Source organism: Tursiops truncatus, chromosome 1 (assembly GCF_011762595.2).
Source record: "Tursiops truncatus isolate mTurTru1 chromosome 1, mTurTru1.mat.Y, whole genome shotgun sequence".
In the NCBI taxonomy this organism is placed as follows: Eukaryota; Metazoa; Chordata; class Mammalia; order Artiodactyla; family Delphinidae; genus Tursiops; species Tursiops truncatus.
In genome coordinates, this window is record NC_047034.1 from 154,471,870 (window position 1) to 154,494,520 (window position 22,651).

Sequence of the window (22,651 nt, forward strand, 5' to 3'; positions counted from 1 at the left end):
AGGGAAGTGCCTCTCTCCGTCCCCACCATTAATGAGTGTCCTGAAGCCTCACCTTGCTTCTTCATTCATCATCTTTGTTCACTGACAGTTGGGAAGGACCTGGAGACCCCTCAATGCAGTAATAGCTTCCCTTTCACCTCCTGCTGCTTATTCAAAGCACTGGCCCCTGATGTATTCCCCACAAGGTTTTGATTAGGAGGGAGAAAAATAGTTATGTATTTGAAAAACTCTCCCTTGAGTGATTGAGAAAAGAATTCATCCATATCAAAGCAGACGCTTTTCAGACGGCAGGGCCGAATGTTCTGGAAAGTTCACGAGTCACTTGCTATTTAAATCTCTTGAAAGCCACCTAGTTAATTACTTCAGTTAGAAGGTTTCAGCTAAATTGTGCTTCGCACGCAAGGTCGGGGAGGAGGAATGATCTATTTCGGCGAAGAGCTTCAAAAAAATGTTGATTTTTCTCCTCCTGCAAAGCATCCTATAGCAATCTTATATTTGTGTACCACTCGTATTTCCAACACAGTTCCTCCTCAAATTATATCATTACAGCAGCATTGTGGTATTTGCATGAGGCTGGGACAGAGGAAGGACGATGCTTTACAGAGTCCCAGAGAGGGAAGCTGTCTGGCACATGATCACACAGAGAACTAAGAGCTAAGAGCAGGACTCACTCAAGACTTCCAGGTGTTCAGAACCTGGGACCACACAGGTGGTTCACGGATAGGCATCAGAGGGTCTGACAAGCCTGGGAAATGTTGTGCATGTGCGTGTTTTTCTCGAGCGGTGGTTCTTAAATTTTAGCCTGCATCAGGATCACCTGGAGGGCTTATCAAAGCCCAGATTGTTGGGCCCCACCCCTAAGTTACTGGTTCATTAGGTCCTGGGGCGGGGCCTGAGAATGTGCATTTCTAACAAGTTCCCGGGTGATGCTGATGGTCCAGGAACTACACTTGGAGAACCACTGGTCTAGGGAAGAGGTCTCCGCTGTTACTAGGTTGTCAGTGGAGTCCGTGTCCCAGAGGACCAGAGCAACCCTGGTCTGGGCATCGTCAGGGACCACCAGTCTCCTCCTCCCTCCTCCCAGGGTCTGAGCTGATGCCCAAAGCCCTGTCCACGCGCATCATTGGTGGCATCTGGTGGTTCTTCACGCTGATCATCATCTCCTCCTATACGGCCAACCTGGCTGCCTTTCTGACCGTGGAGCGCATGGAATCGCCCATCGACTCTGCCGATGACCTGGCCAAGCAAACCAAAATCGAGTATGGGGCTGTCAAGGACGGGGCCACCATGACCTTCTTCAAGGTGAGACCTTCTCCCTCCCTTCACTATCCTTCCCTAACCACACAGAGCCAAAGGACCAGAAATCCCCAGGGCTCCGCCCATCCCTGTTTGGGACCAGTTGACTTTGAGGAGCTGTAGTGATGTGGCCATCTGGGCTGGTCCCAGCACGAATCCTAGAAGTTTCCATACCTGGGACAAGCAGCATGAATATGCTGTGTTTCCTTAAATCATCAGAGGAGGACAGGTGGAGAGAAGAGGCTGGAAAAGGGGGAAGGAGAAGCATGGCCCAGACACACACACAGGCCCTGGGGCCAGGGGGCTCCCTGCCCTCGGCTTTGCGTCTCAGCAGCCTCCACTTCCAAGAGGCTGGCCTGGGCTTGGGGTGAGCTCTCCGCCACTGAGAGAGCAGCAGGGGGAACATCCTCCAGGGAAGGAAGGAGGCTTAAAACTTGAACAAGCATTTACAAGCATTCCTTAGCATGTTACACTCGTGGAACGCTGGTGTCCGTGTAAAGCCCCTGTCAGCTGCTCAGGTTACTGCTCTCATGGGGGTCTGACTTTGCTGCACCCCCCTGTTTTGTAAAGCGTTGGCTTAGTTCCTTACTGTTTTTTCACCTTCTACTAGAGTAGCTGAGGGTTTAGGACACTGAATGACCCTGACCACCGATAGCTGTAAATGTTCTTCTGGAAATTAAAGTAATAATAATTATAGCTACCACCACTGAGAGCTCACAGTGGGCCAGGTGCTCCATGCTTGGTCTCATTTAATCTTCGTGATAAATCCCGTGGAGTAGGTACTGCAGTTGTTTCCACTTTACACGTGTGGAGACTAAGGCCTGGAGCATTAAGCGGGTTGTCCAAGGACTCACGGCTGAAGGAGCCCGAGGCTGGCCCAGGCCTGCCTTTCTCCAAAGCCCATGTTCTGAGCCACAGTTCTCAGACTTGAGTGTGTGTCCAAATCACCCGGAAGGCTTGGGGAACCCCCAGATTGCTGGGCCCCACCCCTGAAGTTACTGATTCAGTAGGTCCTGGGGGACCTGAGAATGTGCATTTCTAATGAGTTCCCAGGTGAGGCTGAGACTGCTGGTGCAGGGCCCACCCTTTGAGGACCACTGCTCTAATGATTTCTCAGAAATGGTCAGGATCTGGGCATTCTGTGGCTATGGGTCCATTCATTCATGTATGTGTTTAGTAGTCAATCCGTCTGAAAGCCTGGGGGGGTTTGCTTTCCTCCGGGCCCTGGTTCCCCATCCCCCAGCCCTTGCCTCCTTCCAGGCTAAGCCTCTGAGTGACAGACTGAGCCTCCAATGGGGTCTGAGTAAGGACAGAAAGAAGGGGTTGTGTGGGAAAGCCTTCTACCTCCTGGGCGTGGAGCCCCAGTAGCACTCCCCCCACCCCGGCCTCCCCTGTGCCTCTTCTTAAGGGTAGAAGCAGCTGCTTAGTGAAGAGCGAAGAGAGGAAACAGACTCCCCTCCAGGATGTTGCCTCTGGCAAACTCGGTCTTCCTACAAGGTCACCACCATGTATTTAGAGTGTGGGGAAGATAAAGCATTGTCCTAAGCACGCTAGGGGCTCTCTGGGACCCGGTGTGTGTGTTCATGAGGGCGAGCAAGGATGTGAGTATGTGAATGCCTTCACGTGCGCGTGTAGCGGTATACGACGTGTGAAGGCACATTCATGTGTGTATGTGTGCACACGTGTGTCCATGCACCAGAGCCAGCCTGTCTGGGTGCTTGTGTGTCTTTATGCTTGGACATGTGTGTCTGCATATATGTACTGACCAGCATATGTGTGCATGTGTCTCTGTGATCTGGGCATGTGGAGATGTGCCTATGATTGTTTACAGGTGTGTGCCAGTGTCTACGTGGATACGTAGGTGGAACATGCACGCGTGTCTGTCTGCTTAAATGTCCCAACAGGTGTGCTTAGATAAGTGTGAGTGGGGGGATGGGCGTGTGTGTGTGTGTGTGTGCGCGTGTGCTGCGCCTGCTTCTGCCTGTCCGCAGGCTATGGCCCAGCCCTTTGTGCTAGAGCATTCCTCATGCATTACAGATGAGCCCGTCTCTAAGCAGGGCTCCCAATCAAAGGGAAGCAGCATAAATAAGCCCAGTGCAGGCTCATTGCCACTGATTGGATGCCCTTGCCTCCCTCCACGCTAAGATGCTCAGATTGGCTTCCAAGAGCCTGGTCCCTGCTCCCCACTGAGCTGCTGTCCTCGGCATCAAGCAGCACCTCCCGCAGCCCGATCCACCCTCACCCACCTTCCCTGCCAATGGTGCAGTGAGGAGGGCAGGGGAGGGACACAGATGCTGCCACCCAGCTGGGATGCTGGGGCTTAAGGGCCCAGGCTCGCAAGGGCCTTTGGCCAGAAACAGCAACTCCACATCCCCCTGCAGAACCAACTCCCCTTCCTTGCCCTCCTGATCACCAGTGAATTCCGCTTGCTCTCTGGCCACCTTGTCTCCTGCTTTAGTTCAAATGAAAGCCCTCTTGCCTAGGCTCCCTTCCATCGGCGGCAGCGGTGGGACTGTTATGTAGGCAGAGAGGAACCTGAGTGTGGATGCATTATCCCCACCTCGGATGATGAGCTAGAAGAAAAGACCCTCCTAGAAGGTCCCTGGACAAACTTTCTTCCTCCCTGCCCCACCCCCAGCCCACCCTCCTTAGTCATACCTCCCTCCTCAAGCCCTCCCCCTTCCCCACCCCTGCACTGGGCCTGGGGGTAGCCTCCTTATGGTCACTTTCAAGTTAGAGCTGGAAGGAAACCTGAGTTTAACCTAGAGAAACAGAGGTCCAGAGGGGCTGGGTGAGTTGCGGGTGATCAAACAGCAGATCAAGGATCAATGGAGCCGGATGTACAGTCAGATACTTTGTTTGCACACACACTGCCCTCTCCCGCAGCCACTCCAGGGTCTTCTCCTGGAGGGGTGGTCCTCTCTCCCACCCGTGAGTGTATACGGCAAGACTGGCACTAGGGTTGAACAGGAATCAGCTCCAGAGGTTGCCATAGGATGTCTAGGAGACATTGGCAAAGTCAAAACTATAGTAACGTTTATTGAGCACTTACTGTGTGCCAGGCAACGTTCCAAGTACTTTACCTGTATTCACTCCTATCATCCTCATAACATCCCTAGAAGGTTGAGACTATTATTGTCACCTCTAACACATGATGAAAGGAAGGCTCAGAAAGTAACCTGAGTTCATATTTCTTGCCTAACGTCACACAGCTGGTGAAATGCAGCGCTGGGATTGGAATCCAAGTAGTCTGGCTCTAATGCCTGTGCTCTTTGTCTCCGTGTCCATATTGTTTCTCTAAAGAGCCAGCCACAGTCCAGGAGTTCCTTGGGGAAGAGTGAAGCCGTATCCCCAGCCTAGAACCATCCTGGCACATCGTAGTTGCTTAAATAATCACGTTGAGTGGATGCCGTTGTCGAATTAAAGGATGGAATTAAAAGACAGCAGAGGCCAAGTAAAGCAAATACAGGAGACCATGCTGAGGACAGGAACCCAGCAGGTAGCACCCCTGAAGGTTCCAGAGCACAGGGCAAATGAACTTCATTTCTGCAGTTAGCATGTTTCCTGGTTAAGCTGCAAACTGTCTTAAAAAGCCCCCCTGGCTGAGAGTAGCACTTGAGGGAGAGAGCCCATTCCATCCAAAGATGACAACAGCAGGAAGCGAGACGCCGGTCTCTCGGGGGGCTCCAGACCCCTCGCTCCCCCACTCTGTAGCCTGGGAGACGCGTGGCTAGTGGCAGCCCATCATTCCAGAGGAAATTTCATTTGAAGAGTTGTCAGGGAGCAGCAAACATCACAAACAATGTCTCCCGTGTTGTCCTCCCTCCGTCTTGGAAGATAAAAATTAATTAGGAGAAGAAAAAGGAGGCCTTTGAAAGTGTTGTTTGGCTGTAAAAATATGTAGGCAAATGGAAAGGAGGACGTTGGGAAAGCGTGTTCTTGGCGGGGAGGGCTGGGCAACTTTGAAGGCAGAGGATGTCAGAAGACAGCTTCTCCAAGGATTTAGCCCTCTTTGGTGTTGCGGTGGGAGAGACACATCACACGTGGGAGGGACTGTGTGTGAGTGACAGCCACTTAGGAAAGAGATAGAGCTGGGGACCAAGAGTTCCAGGCTCCCCAGGTCCCTGGCACCGTCAAGCCCCACCCCTTGCACAGCTTTGCCCCATCCTAGCAACTGAGCCTGGAAGGTGCCTGGAGAGGCCATCCAGTCCATCTCCCTACCTTCCAGCTGCTCAGCAGACTCTTCCCTGGGCTGGAAGGCTCAGGAGGGTGCTCCCAAGCTCAGCTCCCAGTTTCTCCTGACCTGTCTGCTGGCCTCTCTGATAGAGCCTTAGCCCTGCTTTCAAGCAGAAGCAGGATAGGAGGACAGAAATGCAGTGACCAGGCAGAATTCATTGTGGTGCAGCCTGGTGCAGTCTCAGAGTCAGACAGACCAGGACTTGAGTCTTGGCTGTTGTCTGTGCTGGGTGACCTTGGATAAGTCACTTCACTTCTCTGAGCCTCAATTTGCTCACCTGGATGACATGGATACTGATTCCCACCATGCAGCAATTAGCAAGGAGATTCAGTCAGCCACTGTATACACAGTGGTTAGGCCAGAGCTAGGCACACAACACATTTAAGGCAAAGGCTTTCTCCTCTGGATGCCCCTCTGTTTGGCTGACCCAGAAGATGGGCAAGTTGGCTGGCCCCTTTTCTCCTTTTGCCATGTAGTCCCCTCCTGATGCAAGGGTTTAACTGGAGTCCCATGGAGAAGCTCCAGCCAGTGGACACCTGGAGAACCTCTCTTCTTCCAGGTCCCTCCAGATTGGGCCTGGGGGCTTTGTGGAGGACATTGGTGCCTCTATCACAGGATGGCTGTCTACCCCTGCACAGAGCTAAACACTTCAGGGGGAGCCCAGAGGTCCTCAGAATAGAAGAGACCCAGACCAGGCAGGCAGAAGGCAGCAAAAGGGGCAGGGGAGGCCTGGGGATGATGGAAAGTTATTGAAAACGACTCAGTTACTGATGACCTCTCTGTGCCTCGGTTTTCTCACCTATGAAATGGGTATAATAATAGTACACACACACACACACACACACACACACACACACACACACACACACACACACCTTGTAGAGGTGATTATTGAGATGATTAAATGGGATAATTTATATAGAAAACTTAGAACCATACCTGACACAGAGAATGCATACAATAAATGTTAACTATTTTTATTGTTTATTCTTGGTGATACACAGCCCTGTTTAGCTCACAGATACGATTTTGGGGGCAGCATATTTCATATATATATATATATTTTTTTTTTTTTTTTTTTTTTGTGGTATGCGGGCCTCTCACTGTTGTGGCCTCTCCCCTTTCGGAGCACAGGCTCCGGACACGCAGGCTCAGCGGCCATGGCTCACGGGCCTAGCCGCTCCACGGCATGTGGGATCTTCCCGGACCGGGACACAAACCCGTGTCCCCTGCATCGGTAGGCGGACACTCAACCACTGCGCCACCAGGAAAGCCCTCTTATATATTTTTAATTAGTGGCCAGCATTTTAAAATGGGGAGATTTTTGCATTTAAAAAATTCACATATCCAGCTTCTCGAAAATGTGAAAGATGAAGGGGCATCACTGAGCTGGCTCTCCCGAAGAGAGATTGTCAGGTGCCAAGAGGCGGCGGCCGTCTCCCGCTTATCAGAACTCCACTCAGCAGTCTTTACTTATTAACAGTACTCTGCCTAGCCCGTCTCAGCACTGGAATTTTCTGCCACTGAGTACTATGTCATTTAGTTTCTATAGAAACTCTGCACTCTAGAAATTATTATCCCCAATTTCTAGATGAGAAAACTGAACCTTAAAGAGAATAAAGGAGGCTTGAAGACAGAGAATGACGCTGGCCACTTATCAGGCACTGCCTAGGAACCTGGCTCTGGGCTAAGCTGATTCCCATTTTACACATGTGGAAAATGAGGCTCAGAGATGTGACATCACTTCCTGTGGTCACAGAAGGAGCTGGCATTTGAACCCAGCTAGGTGTGACACCAGAGTCCATGCAGTGGAGCCGACCCCTCCCACCACCTCCATCCCCAGCCTGTAGCCCTCGCCTCCTGACTCCCCCCTGCAAGGGTCAGCCTGCAGCCCTCACCTCCTAACTCCCCCTTCAGGGGCCAGCCTGCAGCCCCCGCACAGGCAAGCCTCAGGGGCACATGCAGACAGCAGAGGCAGCTGCTGGGCCAGAGGGTCAGCAAGTCTGCCCTGGCGAAGTGGGCAGAGGCAGGGAGCCTCCTGGTCCCCATGAAAATAACCCAAGAGACATGATTAACTGCTCGGGTACGTGGATCCAATAAGGCCAAAGACTCCACATCCAGGGATAAGAAAGCCAGTTAATCTGGAAAAAGGTCTCTTTTCCAGTATGGAAAATACTCAAGGTCTCACATGGAATCACATTGCCTCCCCACACACATTCCCTGAGATTCAGCTCTCTTTGGAATTGATATATATTTTTATACATATATATATATACCTATATACATTTTCTTGTGCAGAAATGTTAAATTCTCAAGATTAAATATCTTCAGTGGGGGAAAATCAATTTACTTCTTTGAGGAGGCTAGAATTGAAAGTCGTGAGTCTGAAACTTACTTTCTTGCCAAATTCACTGATAAAAAAATCCTCTCCGTCCTGGCATGTCGCCCTGTATCGGCTGCTCCAAGCGATTCCATTAATTGATTTGGGTGACTGGCCCTGAAGCAATGCTTATTAAGGTTCCCACTGGAGCTGGGACAGGGAGGATGGCATTAGAGTCGTAGGTACGTGAGACTCCATTCCTTGGGGTGGTAAGTAACTCAGGCCAGTGACGGAACTCAGGCATCTTGTGACGAGGCCCAGGAAGATAGGAGAGGGGACTGAGATTCCAGGAGGGGCCCTGGCTGTATCCCTCCCTGCCTCAGAGGTGCACAGGGAAGCTTTTCAGGGATGTTCTCAGAATCACAGAATCACTCAAGGACAGAACCTAAGGGGAATCAGAAACTATCAGTGGGTTTTGTTGAAAATGGGGATCCCAAGATATGAGACAAACACAGGGGCCACCTTTCTAGGGAAGAAGATTTCAGACCCATCTGCCTAAAGGTGAAGAAGGTAATGAATTAGTTGACACTGGAGCTGGGAGAGCAGAACCTCTTGAAATCAGCATCACAGCCAGCTTCCCGCCTTATCGTCACTTTTCATCTTAACTGGCCCAAGCTTTCTGGTGTCTTTACCCATCTTCCCCGTTCCATTCCTTCACCTGCTTCAGGCTTTCACGTGTCTCTCCTCAAAGCCCATCAGCCTCAATACCAGCCTCTCCCTCGCCAGCCTCCAATGGAAATTTCTATCTCCATTTATGATGGGGTGTTACTGGGAAGAGCATATATTTTGATGTCAGGCATGCCTATGTATAGAAGGAATGGGGTGTTGGGGAGAGGATGCAGGGAGGCGTTTGCAGAAAGAGGAGAAGTTCTCATCCTCTTCTAGACAGAAGGAGTGGGACAGGGCTCCCTGTGTGGTTCATTTTCAAGTTACTGATGGCTGGTTGTGTCGGAGAATGAGTGGGTAAGATGGGTGAGATGTAAGGATGGATGGATAAGTAAAAGGCTGGGTGGATAGTTGGATAGTTAGTTGAATAAATTAGTGTGTAGATAGTGTGTGAGTGAAGGGGTGAGAACATGAACATGATGAATGAGAGGATGGGTGGGTGGATGGATAGGTAGACGGATGGCTGGATAGATGGATGGATGCATGCCTGCATGCATTAGGAGATGTAAAAGGAGCCCTGATGGCCTCCTACACTCCTAATTCCCACCTCTAGTAGAAGAAGGAGAATTTGGAAAGCAGGAGAGACTGGGATGGAAAAGGAGCTGAGGTGCTGAAACCACTGATTGGAGAATAGTATTTGGTTACAATAACCAAGAGAGCAGAGTGTCTGAGGCCATGTGTCCCTGCCAAGCAGTGATGATTGGACTTGGATAACCTGATTAGAAGGAGAGTTGGAACTGGTCATCTGAAAAAGCAACGATCTTGGGAATAAAAGTAGCTTGCGTCAGTATGTGTGTAAGAGAGTGTATCAGTTACCTATAGCTGCATAACAAATTACCGCAAACTTAGTGTCTTAAAACAACAACATTATGACCTCACAGTCTGTGGGTCAGGAATCAGCTTGGCATAGCTGGGTCCTCTGTGCAGGGCCTCTCACAGGCTGGGATCAGGGTGCTGGCTAACACTGTGGTCATCTCCAGGCTCCACTTCTAAGCTCACTCACGTGGTGGTTGGCAGCATTCAGTTCCCCCTGGGCTGTTGGGCAGAGGGTTTCCATCTCCACTGACTGTCGTCTGGAGGCTGCCCTCTGTTCCTTGCTATGTGGGCCTCTCCATGGGGCAGCTCACAGCATGGCAGCCAGCTTCCATCAGAGCAGCAAGCCAGAGGAGCCAGAGAGAGCAGAAGCAAGACAGAAGTCACAGTCTCTTGTAACCTAATCTCAGGCATGACATCCCATCACTCCTGGGGGCGGGGGTTAAAAGCAAGTCACTGAGCCCAGCCCACACTCAAGGGTAAGGGATCACACCAGGGCATGAATCCCAGGGATGGGGATAATTGGAGCCAGTTCAAAGCTTCCGACTGTAGAGAATCAGGGCGGGAAAAGTAGCAGAGTGAGAATGGACCCAAGGGAGAAACTCGTCTATGAAGGTGCCCTCAGGCCCTGTGCCCAAAGGGGGCATCCCTGGCACTCAAGAGATTCGGGGCTCAGGTGGAATCTCGAGTGGGGTGCTGCCTGCTGCTCCGGGGCTCCCTCCTCCCCGAGGCGTGCTTGGGTCTCCAGGAGCCAGTCTTGGAGGGGACAGCCCTTAGCGCTAGGAAACACCTGGAGAGGAGAAGGTCCGCTTTCCTCCCAGCCCCCTCCCCCCGCCACTCCTGGCAGTCACAGCTTCTCCCCCCGCCCGCAGCCCCGCGCCAGCCTGTTTGAGCACACCCATGCCATCACGCACACTGGAGCTGGGCCGGGTGCCAGTCAGACAGGCTGACATCACAAACAGGCACAGCCAGACTTGGAAACAGCCAGGGACAATGAGGCCTGCAGAGCCACCTGTTCCCCTGGGATCAGCAGAGGCAAGGCTGATCCCTGCTGGGAGCAGGCAGCCGGCAGGCACTAAGTTCCCAAGAAATCTCATGAGTGCACGCACCCAGGTCTGCCCAGTCTCCCCAGGCAGCAAGCAACATGGAACCTTGGCCCCCTCTCCTGGCCCCAGGCCCTCTCTGGGTCTCCCCAGCCAGGCGGGGCACGCGCAGCAGCCCACCCACCAGGCCTGATCTTAGGGATGCTGGTTCCGTATTCATGGAGCAGCGTCCTGCCCAGGATGCTCTGGAACGAGAGGCTGAGGGGGTCTGTGGACCACCTGCTCTGACTGCCCCCACTCTTCTCCCCTCTCTGCAATTCTCACCCTGCTTCTCTTTTTTTTTTTTTTTTTGCGGTACGCGGGCCTCTCACTGTCGTGGCCTCTCCCGTTGCGGAGCACAGGCTCCGGACGCGCAGGCTCAGCGGCCATGGCTCACGGGCCCAGCCGCTCCGCGTCATGTGGCATCTTCCCAGACCGGGGCACGAACCCGCATCCCCTGCATCGGCAGGCGGACTCTCAACCGCTGCGCCACCAGGGAAGCCCCCTGCTTCTCTTTTACTGTTTTGAAGGAGAACAGACAGGAGCACTTGCCTCAGACAAATCTTCCCCTGTAGCATGGTACATAGAGCGACCTGCTTGAAGTGGGAGTGGGAGGCCCAGAATCCACCGAGCTTTGCCCTCATCAGCCCCTGCCCCTCCCCCCACCTTCACAGTGGCTTCTGCGAGGCAGTGCAGCTCTATGGTTAGGAGCATGGGCTGTGGAGCCAGATGGCCTGGGTTAGAAGCTGGTTTTGCCACTTTGTGTCTGAGTAAATTAGGCAAATTGAGGCACAGGTAAACTCAATTTTCTCATCTGTAAAATGGGGCTAATGACAGTACCTGCCCCCTATGATTGCTGGGAAGAATCCGTGAGTTAATACAGGCAAAGCACTTAGAACGGGACCTGCACATGTTTAATTGTTCAATAAATCTTAGAGAGAGAAAATTAATTTTTAAAAGAACAGCCTGAAACATACTCGTGCCGTGGCCAAGAGCCAAGTGCTTTCGGGTAGGTTGGCTCGACTCAGGTTTATGACTCAGCAGCTGTGCGTTTGGGGACCTATCCGCCCAGGCCCTCAGTTTCCACATCTGCGCAGTGGGTCGCACTCCTCGCTCTGAGGACTGTGCACGAAGTTCAGTGACCCGGGCCCTGCTAAGGGGTGAGCTGTGCTTGATCCCTGTGTGCTCAGTACCTGTGTGTGCATCACCACCCCTCATCCCTCCCCACGGCCCAGAAATCCAAGATCTCCACTTTCGAGAAGATGTGGGCCTTCATGAGCAGTAAGCCCTCGGCACTGGTGAAGAACAACGAGGAGGGCGTGCAGCGGGCGCTGACAGCCGACTACGCGCTGCTCATGGAGTCCACCACCATCGAGTACATCACCCAGAGGAACTGCAACCTCACCCAGATCGGGGGCCTCATCGACTCCAAGGGCTACGGCATTGGCACGCCCATGGGTGAGCGTGGGGCTGCAGGCGGGAGGGTGGCGGGTGACAAAGGGTGAGCGAAACCGCCACATCCACTCGTGCGCACACACGGCCCCCTGCTCCCTCTCCCAGGTCACCCCACTGAGCCTTAAAACCCCACTGGGCTGTTTCCTCAGCCCAGAAGCAGAAAGGTAGAGACACAAGCCTTGTGAGGTCAGGCCTGGCCTGAGCAGAGGAGACCTGGGCAGGCACAAAGGTGGGGGGTCAATTCAGAGGTCACGCCTCCTCTCCCTGACCTCACCCCTGCTGATGCCGCCCAGATGCTCTGCAGGCCTATGGAGACTCTGCACCCCAAATCAGGACCCTTCCACCCAGACACCATAGGTGGATTTCAAGAGGGGCCTCCTGGCACTAGGGTCCCCCTTTGGGTGAGCGTACTGAGAGGCCCAGCGGTGGTGTCTGGCACCCACCAGGGTACTGACAGGGGCGCACAGGTGGACTGAAGGCTGCTGACAGCCAGGTTCCTCTCTCCCCCACTCAGGCTCCCCATACCGGGACAAGATCACCATCGCCATCCTGCAGCTGCAGGAGGAGGACAAGCTGCACGTCCTGAAGGAGAAGTGGTGGCGGGGCAGCGGGTGTCCCGAGGAGGAAAACAAAGAGGCCAGCGCCCTGGGCATCCAGAAGATCGGGGGCATCTTCATCGTCCTGGCCGCCGGGCTGGTCCTGTCTGTGCTGGTGGCTGTGGGCGAGTTTGTATATAAGCTCCGCAAGACAGCAGAGCGAGAGCAGGTAAGCCCCCAGGAGCTGGGGCCTGCGCGGGGAAGGGAAGGAGACGGAACGGGGTCTGCGCTGGTTTCTAACCCCCTATGTGCCAGGTGCAAGGTGGTGTCTGATCCCATCCCCACCGTAGCCCACTCTGAATCCAGTCCACCAGGAAGCCCTGCCAGCCCCACCTCTGCACTGACTCCGAGCATGTTTTCCCCTCAGTGTAGCTCCACACCAGGCCACACCCATCCTGTCCAGCTGGATCATGCACCAGCCTCCAGTCCGGCCTTCCTGCCTCCACTTTTCCTCTCGATCAGCTGCTCTCCATACAGCAGCCAGCGCCCTGTTTAAAACTTAATTCAAACCGTGTCATTCCCTTGCATAAACCCCTCCAGGGTAATTGTCGAAGCTTCGTGATGCTTACATAGGGGGTTCATTATACTCTTCTCTCCACTTCTGCATATATTTGGCAATTTCCATAATCAAAAGTTTAACCAAAATAAATAAATAAATAAAGAGATAGGAGGGCCGGCCCAAGCTTGCTAGGTTCAACCTGTCTGATTAATTCATCAACTGTGGTTAGGTAGTGGTTCTGGGTCCCAGTAGCAAATTGGAATCACAGGGAGAAAGTGTTTTAAGTGCTAATACCCTGGCCTCACTCCCGGAGACTGTGTTTTAATTGGCCTGTGGTAGAGCCTGGAATAGGCTTCTTAAAGTGTACGGCATGATTCAAATGTGCACCTTGAGTTGAGGGCTACTGGGCTGCGGGGAAGCTCCTCTCACAGCAAAGTTCAAAGAGATTCAGGGCAACTGTGGAAGGAGATTGCAGTTAAGTCATATGCATAAGATGCACTTACACATCCATCCAAAATTAAATGGAGTCCTTTATAATCAGGACGCTTGAGTTAGCAAAGAGGAGGGGCAAAGATAATTCTCGGTGTTCAAGTTCACACGGGTATAAGAAAAGGGACATGTTCCCATATTGCTGGGGGGAGTCCAAGAGGGTAAGTTTCTGGAAGGTAACTTTGTAGTATGGCCAGAGTCTTTAAAAGTGGCCATGCTTTTGACCAATTTCTTTTTTTTTTTTTGCGGTACGCGGGCCTCTCACTGCTGTGGCCTCTCCCGTTGCGGAGCACAGGCTCCGGACGCGCAGGCTCAGCGGCCATGGCTCACGGGCCCAGCCGCTCCACGGCATGTGGGATCCTCCCGGACCAGGGCACGAACCCGTGTCCCCTGCCTCGGCAGGCGGACTCTCAACCACTGCGCCACCAGGGAAGCCCCAGTTTCTACTTTTAGAAATGCACCCAATGGAAGTGGCCAAGGACATGTGCAATTTTATTGACAAGGTTGTTTGTTGAAGTGTTAACTATAATGTGAAAAAAACCTAAATGTCCAATAATAGGGAATGGTTTAAAAAATTATGATACATCTAAAAATAACAATCAAATTCTTTGGGTTCCATTAGAATTACATTACAATTGGAATGAGCTCCAAATTCCACCGAAAAGCCTATGAGATCTGGTCCTTGCCCACGTCTCCAACCTCCTCCTTCCCACCCTCCCCCCTCACTTACTCTGCTCCATACACACTGGCCACATTTTTAGTCCTTAACCAAGCACACTTCTGCCTCAGGGCCTTTGCACATGCTGTTCCATCTACCTGAAATGCTCTTCCCCCAGAGCTCCATATTCTTAGAGTCTTTTGGTCATTCAGCTGAAGCTCAAGTGGTCTTCCCCACCTATCCCCCCTCCCCACCCCACTCTATCCCATTTCACTGCTTTATTCTCTTAATAATAGTTATCCCTCTCTGAAATTATTTGTTCACAAGTTTATTATCTATTTCTGTCCCATCATTAGACCATGGGCTCCTAGACCATGGGCTAGGACCTTATCTGTCTTTTTCACTGCTGTGTGCCTAACACCTGGAACAGTGCTTGGCACAGAGTGGGTCTCAGTAAATAGTCTCAGAAGCAAGAAAGGGAGGCGAGGAGGGACGATGTCTGCATTTAGTAGGGAAGAAAGGGGACACTTGGCAAGGCCACACAGCTGGTAAGAGGCAGGGACAGAATTCAAAGCCAGGTCCCCCTTCCCCTTCACCACACAGCCTACCTACAAACTGTCTCAGTGCTGATGCCCGGACCTCCCAGCCCCACTGCCTTCTCGACAAGCTGCAGGACAACCTCTGGCAGCTGGTCTCATAGGAGCCACTGTCATCAGATACCTGTGGGCAGTGCTGCACTTGAGCTGTCCCTCTTGGATATCCACAGGGACCCAGGCCAGAAGAGGCCGCTGCCACCCACAGCCCTACAGGGACCTGCCTCCCAGTTGAGAAATATGTACTGAACTTCCCTGAGTGGGAGCGCGGTGACCCTCCCCTCAGTTGGAAGCCCTTCCAGCAAGGTTACCCATATATTCATCAAATGTTTCTTAAGCACTGACTCTGAGCCAGGCCTAAAGCTGGGGGCCGGGCTCATAGGGATGAAACTGCCTGGTTCCTGCCTTCAGAAGCTAGTGGAGAAAAGTCAGGCGGGTACATTCCTCCAACGTGAATGTGCATGCCAGTCAGAGCCACAGTTGGCTCATCCGTAACATGGGGCTAAGATGATACCACCTTAGACTCCAGACAAGGACGTGACGTTCTGTAGGCTGCTACTCAAGATAATCACCTTACAAGGGGCAGGAGGCAGGTGGGGTAAATGTGTGAGGGAGACCCGGTAGCTTCAGCACAGGCTCTGGGAGGAAGGGGGGGACTTGGCTGGAGTTGCAGGGTCGGGCCTCACCCATGTGCCCCTTGCCCTCCCACCCCGTACCCCCACCCCAGCGTTCCTTCTGCAGTACCATGGCCGACGAGATCCGCTTCTCCCTTACCTGCCAGCGTCGGGTCAAGCACAAGCCGCAGCCTCCCATGATGGTCAAGACCGACGCCGTCATCAACATGCACACGTTCAACGATCGCCGGCTTCCAGGCAAGGACAGCATGACCTGCAGCACATCATTGGCCCCCGTGTTCCCCTAGGCACAGGTGGGGCGGGGACCACAGGCCTGCAGGCAGGGCGGAGGAGAGCAAAGGACACTGGAAGGAACATCCCCAGTCCCCATAGTGGGCTTGGGGACCAGAGCTGCTGCCTGCCTGTTGGGCCAGGAGTCCTCTGCCCTTACCTACTAGGAAACCAGCAGGCCCCCAGGCCAGCTGCTCGGGCTTCACCCTCCTCTTGTTTCTTCTATGGGTTTCTAAAGCTGCCAGCCAAGACAGCCAAGGCCAAAGGAAGCACATGCCTCTCTCAGGCCAAACTCATCTGCCCCTCGACTCTCTTCTCCAGTCAGAAGTTTCTACCATGGCCCTGCAGGGGCCAAAGAAAATGGGAAACAGCTCTTCTATTGCCACTCCTTCCCCGTGAGCCCAGGCCTCCTGGAACTTGACTGTGAGACCAGAGACACAAACCTTGGGTCCCTTGAGGATCTTACAGTTTGGCTGCCAATGGGAGCTGAAGTTGGGGATTGGCCACCCCGCATGCCTGGGCAGAAGGAAGACTTCATCCCCCAGGGGCTGCTTATGTGGTCCTGATCTCCTGGACTTGACACCACCCATGGAAGCCCCTGTTTGGGCAAAGTTGAAGGCAGAGAGCCCCATAGAGGAAAAGAGGAGTCTGGAGGCTGGGGGAGAGGAGGATACGCAGAGACCGCCATTTTGAATTCTTCTGGACAATGTCCCAATGGGTCCTACTCCTCTAGGAGGTCTCTAGGAATGGAGGAGTGGTCAGAGCAAATTCTTCCCCACATTCCGGCCAGAGGAAAGAAGACCCCCTGAATCTCTTGCAAAGGATGCCTAGAGACTGAGACAGTATTTGCAGCCCAGAGAAACAGTGGATCCCATGGAAATCCCTCAGGCCCTCGAGCCTGCAGATTGTACTTCGCTGGTTACCAAGCTGTTTTCTAAACCCTGGTGGCATTAGGGAGCTTGAGCTCTTTGCCATCTACCCTTCAGCAGCTCCCCATTCCTGACCAGTTGACCTTGACCTTCTCCTGTCATCATGGAAGGAGGAAAGTAGCCTAGATTGAAGTGAACGTCATCACCCCTCCTCCAAAGAGGACCATGTCCAATGGCACAGGCTAACTCTGGGGTAGATGGGGAAAGCCAGAAGGGCCCTTACGAACACCTGGCCTCCTGGACTTGCCAAACCTAAAGATGCTCCCCAGGAAAAGCAAGTGTTCAGGAGCAAAATAGCCTCCCTGATAGGGGCCCCCATGGTGGGGAGGGAGAAGCTGCTTCCTGGAGAATTAACCAAAGGCCCCACACAGAGACACAAGGCCCTTATGGCCCCTGGTCTCTTGTCTGGGGTAGTTGGGACCTTGTGGGGTTTGGGGGTTCAGCAGAGATGAGGTACAGTGAGGGGTTGACCAGGTGATCTGTGGGTTCCAGCTAGCTGTGACAGATACCCTACAGGTCTGTGACTCTAAGATTCTGGGAGATGAATGAGACATGGAGGGAATAGGAACAAAGTGTCCTTAAAGAGAACACGATGGGGCCAGCAGGGCTGCCCGTGGCCAAGGGCAGAGGGCAGGTTTTGAGCAACGGAAAGGGGCCTGGAGACTCTGGACAGGGACCCAGGAGATACCAGCCACACCCCTCCACCACTCTCCTGTTTCTGCTTGGGGACCCTGGTTAGGGAAGAGCTACATTTAGGTCTCAAGAACCTTCTCAGCTGGGGTGAAGGGTAATCTCTGACTCCCCTCAGGACTCCCAAAGCAGGAGAGCACAGTGGACTCCTGTGATAAATACCGTCCCTCCTCCAAACTGAGCTGCAGGGCCAAACCGACTGGTTCCCAGAATCACAGTGGCTCCAATAGGCTCTGTGCACTGGAGGTGGGAGAAGAGGGCTGGACATACCATGTAGCCAACACACGTCATGATAGGAAAAGCCATGCTGTTGTGAGCTCCTGGGTGTAGGAGTGTGTGTGTGTCTGTGTGTGTGTGCGCGCATATATGTGTATCTTTGTATGTCTCATCTTTGTGGGTTGGGCATGAAGGGCAAACTAGGCAGGTGACAGAGTCCAGGCATGCAATAATAGGAGAATCCTTTGGGTTCTGACGTGTGTGTGTGCATGTGTGTGAACTGGGGGTGAGGGAGACAAATATCTGGACAAGCCGCAGGACCCCATACATGTAAAAACAGGAGAAGCCATGTCATAATGGGGTTCTGGTGAGTATACATATGTATGCATGCGTGAACGACTGTGTACGCTTGTGTGTGTGTGCGTTTGTGCACCAAATGGCAGAGGGTGGAGAACAGAATAACACCTGCAAACATTGCCAAATATGTTTAAACGGAGAAGCCATGTCATCAAGGGGTCCATGTGTGAGCGTGCGTGCGCATGTGTGTGTGCAGTGGAGGGCGGAACCAGACAGACACGTAGCACAGGGCAATGCATGTTGTATGTGAGAAGTCACATGGGACTGGCGTTCGTGTGTGAGTGCGCTCACATACGTGTGTTCGAATGCACGCATATGTTCCAGCTCACAGCAGGAGCAGAGACGGACAATCAGGAAGGCAGGGAACCAGAGTGTGCAAACACTTCTGTCGTGGAGAGATCATTGTCACAAAGATTTGCCGAGATGACATAGGCATGGGCACGGGGAGACCGGCCAAGTGGAGGCGAAACGCTGCAGGGACTCACGGCCAGTGACTCCTTTGCTCTTGGTAGAGTGGCCCGTTTGAAGGGAAAATGACATTTTTTTGGCAATTACCAGATAACCAGATTCTGATGAAGGCATCTGCCGATTTTTTCTCACCAACCACAAACATGAACCGCTCTCTTTATCCGGTCTAATTTCATAGCACGTGCCCACATCCATGTTCGTATCACACACACGTGTGTGTGCTTTTGTGTGTGACATGCCATGAATGTGTCATTTCTTCTGAGGCTATGCACATAGATAGACTGTGATGGGAAGGGCGACAAGGAGGTGGAGTGGGTAGGAAGAGCTCCATCGAAGGAGGAGAGAATGCTGGAAATCAGAGGCACAGTTCAATTTGGGAAATCCCCTGAAAGGGACTGAAATGATTTCTCGAGTCCTACACAGGGATGGGAGGACACGCGGCCTGATCTCGCCTCCCATTCAAGCCTTATGTCCGTGTGTGTGGATAATGTCCAAGCTCTGCCAGATGACCTGTTTGTCTCTGAGACCAGCCCAGCGTTCAGAGTGCAGCAGAGCCTGTTTCTGCCCACATGTGAGCTCTCTCTCTCCCGGGGTACTGAAGGTGCCACTGCATCTTGGGGATGGGGGCCAGGGAGCTATTCCCAGCAAGGCGGGTCATGTGGAATTAAAGTTCAGGCCCACCTGCCCGCGGACAAGGATCTGAGCCGCAGCAGGTGCACGTGGGCAGGGGGAGCACGCCCACACGGAGGCACTGAGGTCAGTGGCTGGGAGTGATGGAGGCATCAACACTGGTTTGGATGGAGCAAAGATGAGACCGGCCCGAGCAGGTGCTGGCCCGTCCCTGTCTGGCCCCGCATGCCGGCCCTGAAGAAAAGACTCCCCTACCTTCTACCCCCATCCCCTCCCCCAAAAAGCCAGTGCCTCCCCTCAGCCTGATCAAACTGGCCATATTGAGGGGCAGCAGTGAAGACACACACTACCCGCTGAGATCATAGGGTTGGGGCCATGAGGGCTCCTTATCTCTCTCCCCTTGACCTGTATTGGTCTCTCTTCTATGGACAGTTAAGAAAACCCTGAGAGTTTTGTCACCATTCAGGTGTCTTCGAGTGTCTCTCAAGAGGCGTAAGGCCCCTTTGGCTGAGGAGCTGACGCTGAATCTCTGAAGCGTGGGAGCCACCGCCCCACAGCCAGGACTCCGCCCCTGCTAGCTGAGCACACAGGCTCCCCGCAAGGCCCCGGGCCCCGGCGGAGGGCAGGTCCGGGCCAGGATGGAGGAGGGTGGCAGTGGTGGATGGAGGAGGGTGGCAGTGGTGAGTGAAGGCTCCAGATGGTTGGAAGTCACTCCCTTCCTTAAACTCCAGGAAGTCAGAAGTCAGACGCAGGCACGCGCCCACCCGGAACAGTGGGAAGCTCCCTCCCCCATCTTCTTGCTGGCCTGCTGCGTGTGGGTGGGCTGGACGCTGCTCACTCAGTGTGAAGCCCACCTCTCCCCGAGCCCTTCCCAGCTCTCTGTGCAAACATCTGGAAGTAGGACCCACTCTGGCCCACGTCCGTGGTCCTGTGTGGATAGCCAGCTGGGAAGGGCCTTGCGGTCTGGACAAACATCTATATGGACTTTTAACATCTGAGATGGGCCCGGCCCCGTGGACAGATGCAGGAAGTGAGCCCAGCTCTGTAGACGGGCCTCTGGAATAGACATATCTGGAACAGTCCCAGCCTGGGTGGACACATCTGGAGCGGGCCCAGCTGCTTGCCACAGTAGAAGGGCCCTGCCCTCTGTCCCCGGGCCAGTTTGAGTTGAGCCTTCATTCCAGTCCTGGCTTTGCCCTGGAGTTAGAAGTTCAGCGCTGAGGCCATACGTGGAAGTCACAAAACTGTTTTTGATAGAAGGTTAATGTTCTATACATTATATATATGAATGTAAAAAGATATATATATATATATGCTGTATGTATATATATATGCACAGTGTATATATGACCTGTAGCCCATGTGTATACACACCCTTCCCCGCACGTCTGCACACAGAGTGTACATAACCCAGCCAGTATGGGTGGGGACCAGGTGAGAGATGGGGGCTGCAGCTGCGGCGTGTGGGATGGACGCCACCTGGGGCAGGGGCTGCGGAGAGCCCCGTGGGGGAAGGGAAGGGCCTGCATACATCAGAGCTGCAGACCCCGAGGGAGAGGGGCCGGCAGATGGCCCATACACAGCCAGTGCCTCCTGGGGATGGGCAGGAGTGGCCCAGGGGCCTTGGCTGCATTTGAGAGGGTCTGAGGCAGAACAGCTGGACCTGGGTCTGGGGAGCAACGTCACACCAGTACTTGGGTCCTGAGTCGATATGACAGCTCTGGTCCCAGGGCAGTTGCCAGGGAGCTGAAGGGCTGGGAAAGAGGGGTCCACTGCCTAGACCAGCTCTCAGTACCTGCCTGCCCAGCTGCCAGGGAGGCGTCAGGCTCTGCCTGAAATACCCTAGAAGGCTGGAGTATTCTAGGTGGCAAAGGCCTCTGCCTCACGTTCTCAACCACACGCAAAGGCACAGCTCACAGCTAAGGAAAACCCTTTTTAAAGAGAATGGCCCCCTGGGCATTGCCAGCGTGCCAGTCTGATGTCCCTGTGCCCTTAGGTATGGACCTTATCCCCCTCCCCTGTCTTCTAGAACAGACCTCAGATCACCCCACAGTGTGTCTCTTTTTTACAGATCAAAACTGAGGCCTCCAGCAGCTATAGACCCAGCAATTCCAGCCAAGAGTTTGTCCCACCTCAGACAACCTCCCCAGCCCCATTTGACCCCAAGGTCAGCTGTCAGGGAGTGACCGGGGAGCCAGAGATGTGAGCAGAACAGTGACATGGGGTGAAAGAGGCGAAGCCAGGAAGGCACTCCTCTCCGAGCACAGCCCAATGCCATCTGTCTGCCTTCTCCCCTGCTGCACCTCCCCCTGCAGGGCAGTTGGCAGGGTGCTTGTGCCCCCTCCGCCCCTGCAGTACCCGCAGGCCTCCACCCCTGCCCCGCTCAGATCCATCTATTCTCATTCCAATCCTTTAGCTAGTGGTCCTGTGGCATCACAGGTCAGAGCATCTCTGGAGCACGCAGGAGAGAAATGGTCTGGAGTGGGCTTGCGTGTGGTCAGCGGCCTGCCCTCTGCTTCGGCCCCATGCACCAGACTGGTCTGCACTTAACTCTGGGTCTGCCTCTGGGGCCCTGGCCAGAGCACATCTGAACCCGGCGCCCTGAGGAAGGGTCTGTCCTGGCTCCAGGACAGGAATCAGAGGCTCCAGGGGCCCCTGTGCCACTGTGCTCCAAGCCCCCAGCCCACCTCTGCCTGGGCCAGCTTCCTGGCTGGGCCTCCCACGATGGGGACTTGGGTTCCCAGCCTCTCAGCTGAGCCCCCAGGCAGCCCCGTGTGAGACCACTGTCCCACCACCCAGACCAGAGTGCCTGGACGCCCCTCCCAATACCACTCAACATGGTTCCCACACACTGGTCTCTGGGCCATTCAGGGGATGCCCTTTGTGGACATGCAGAATTTCTATGAATATAGTTTTTTGTAAACATTTTGTAACAATTTGGGTTTCATAGTAACTGTGTTACTTGCCAATCATTCTAGGCTGATGTAAATAAATTTCCAAACAAATCCGATTATTTTCCTTTTTAAGACACTGTGATATATCAAAGTGCACAGTTTGCTGTATGAAGTAATATGGTTTTAAATTTTAAATAAAGAAATGTTTCTAGAAAACAGGAATCCCTTGAGATGTGTTTTCTGCTTCTCTTCTCTCTTTAGAACCAGAGGGTGCTGCCAGTTGAGTTGTGCCGTTCACCGGGGCTGACTGTGTCCTGGGCAAGGGACCCTGGTGACGAGCAGGTGGATGGCTCCAGCCCAGGCTCCTGGTTCCCATTGCAGATACTGACATGGGACATCCATATTGACACCATCTGACCTCTGTCTTCCCTTCGCTTGGACACATTCCTCTCCAACTCATCTCCATCCACATAGCTACCTTGGAAGCTGCCAGGTCCTGGTGTGACCCTGTCCCTTTGGCAACAGTTGGGGAGGCTGGGTGAGCCTCTTATCCAAACTTGGCCAATCAGAGCTCTTGCCTGAGCTTTTTCAAACTGGAAATGAGAAAGTGCTCGGTCAGTTACTCTCAGGAGATGGAAACCGTACACAGAGTAAAGGGTTCAGGGCAGGACGTTTTAAGCAGGAAGGGATTGGATATGGATATTTACAAAACCAGTGAAAGATGAGGGAGCAAGATGGGCCTCCAGTAGCTCCCAGAACAGTACAGAAGTGACCCACCAGGGGAGCGGCCCCCTCTGA

At 53.4% G+C, this 22,651-nt stretch overlaps 1 protein-coding gene across 1 annotated transcript in view; it reads left to right on the plus strand.

Annotated features, from left to right (window-relative positions):
• GRIK3 (glutamate ionotropic receptor kainate type subunit 3) overlaps window positions 1-22,067 on the plus strand; it is a 107,496-nt gene extending 85,429 nt beyond the window's left edge. The window contains exons 13-16 of the mRNA XM_073803606.1: window positions 1,085-1,302; window positions 11,710-11,932; window positions 12,444-12,694; window positions 15,492-22,067. Of these exons, the coding sequence (XP_073659707.1) occupies window positions 1,085-1,302; window positions 11,710-11,932; window positions 12,444-12,694; window positions 15,492-15,686 (887 nt within the window). The 3' untranslated portion in view covers window positions 15,687-22,067. The remainder of the gene's footprint in view (window positions 1-1,084; window positions 1,303-11,709; window positions 11,933-12,443; window positions 12,695-15,491) is intronic.
• The last annotated feature ends 584 nt before the right edge of the window (window positions 22,068-22,651 follow it).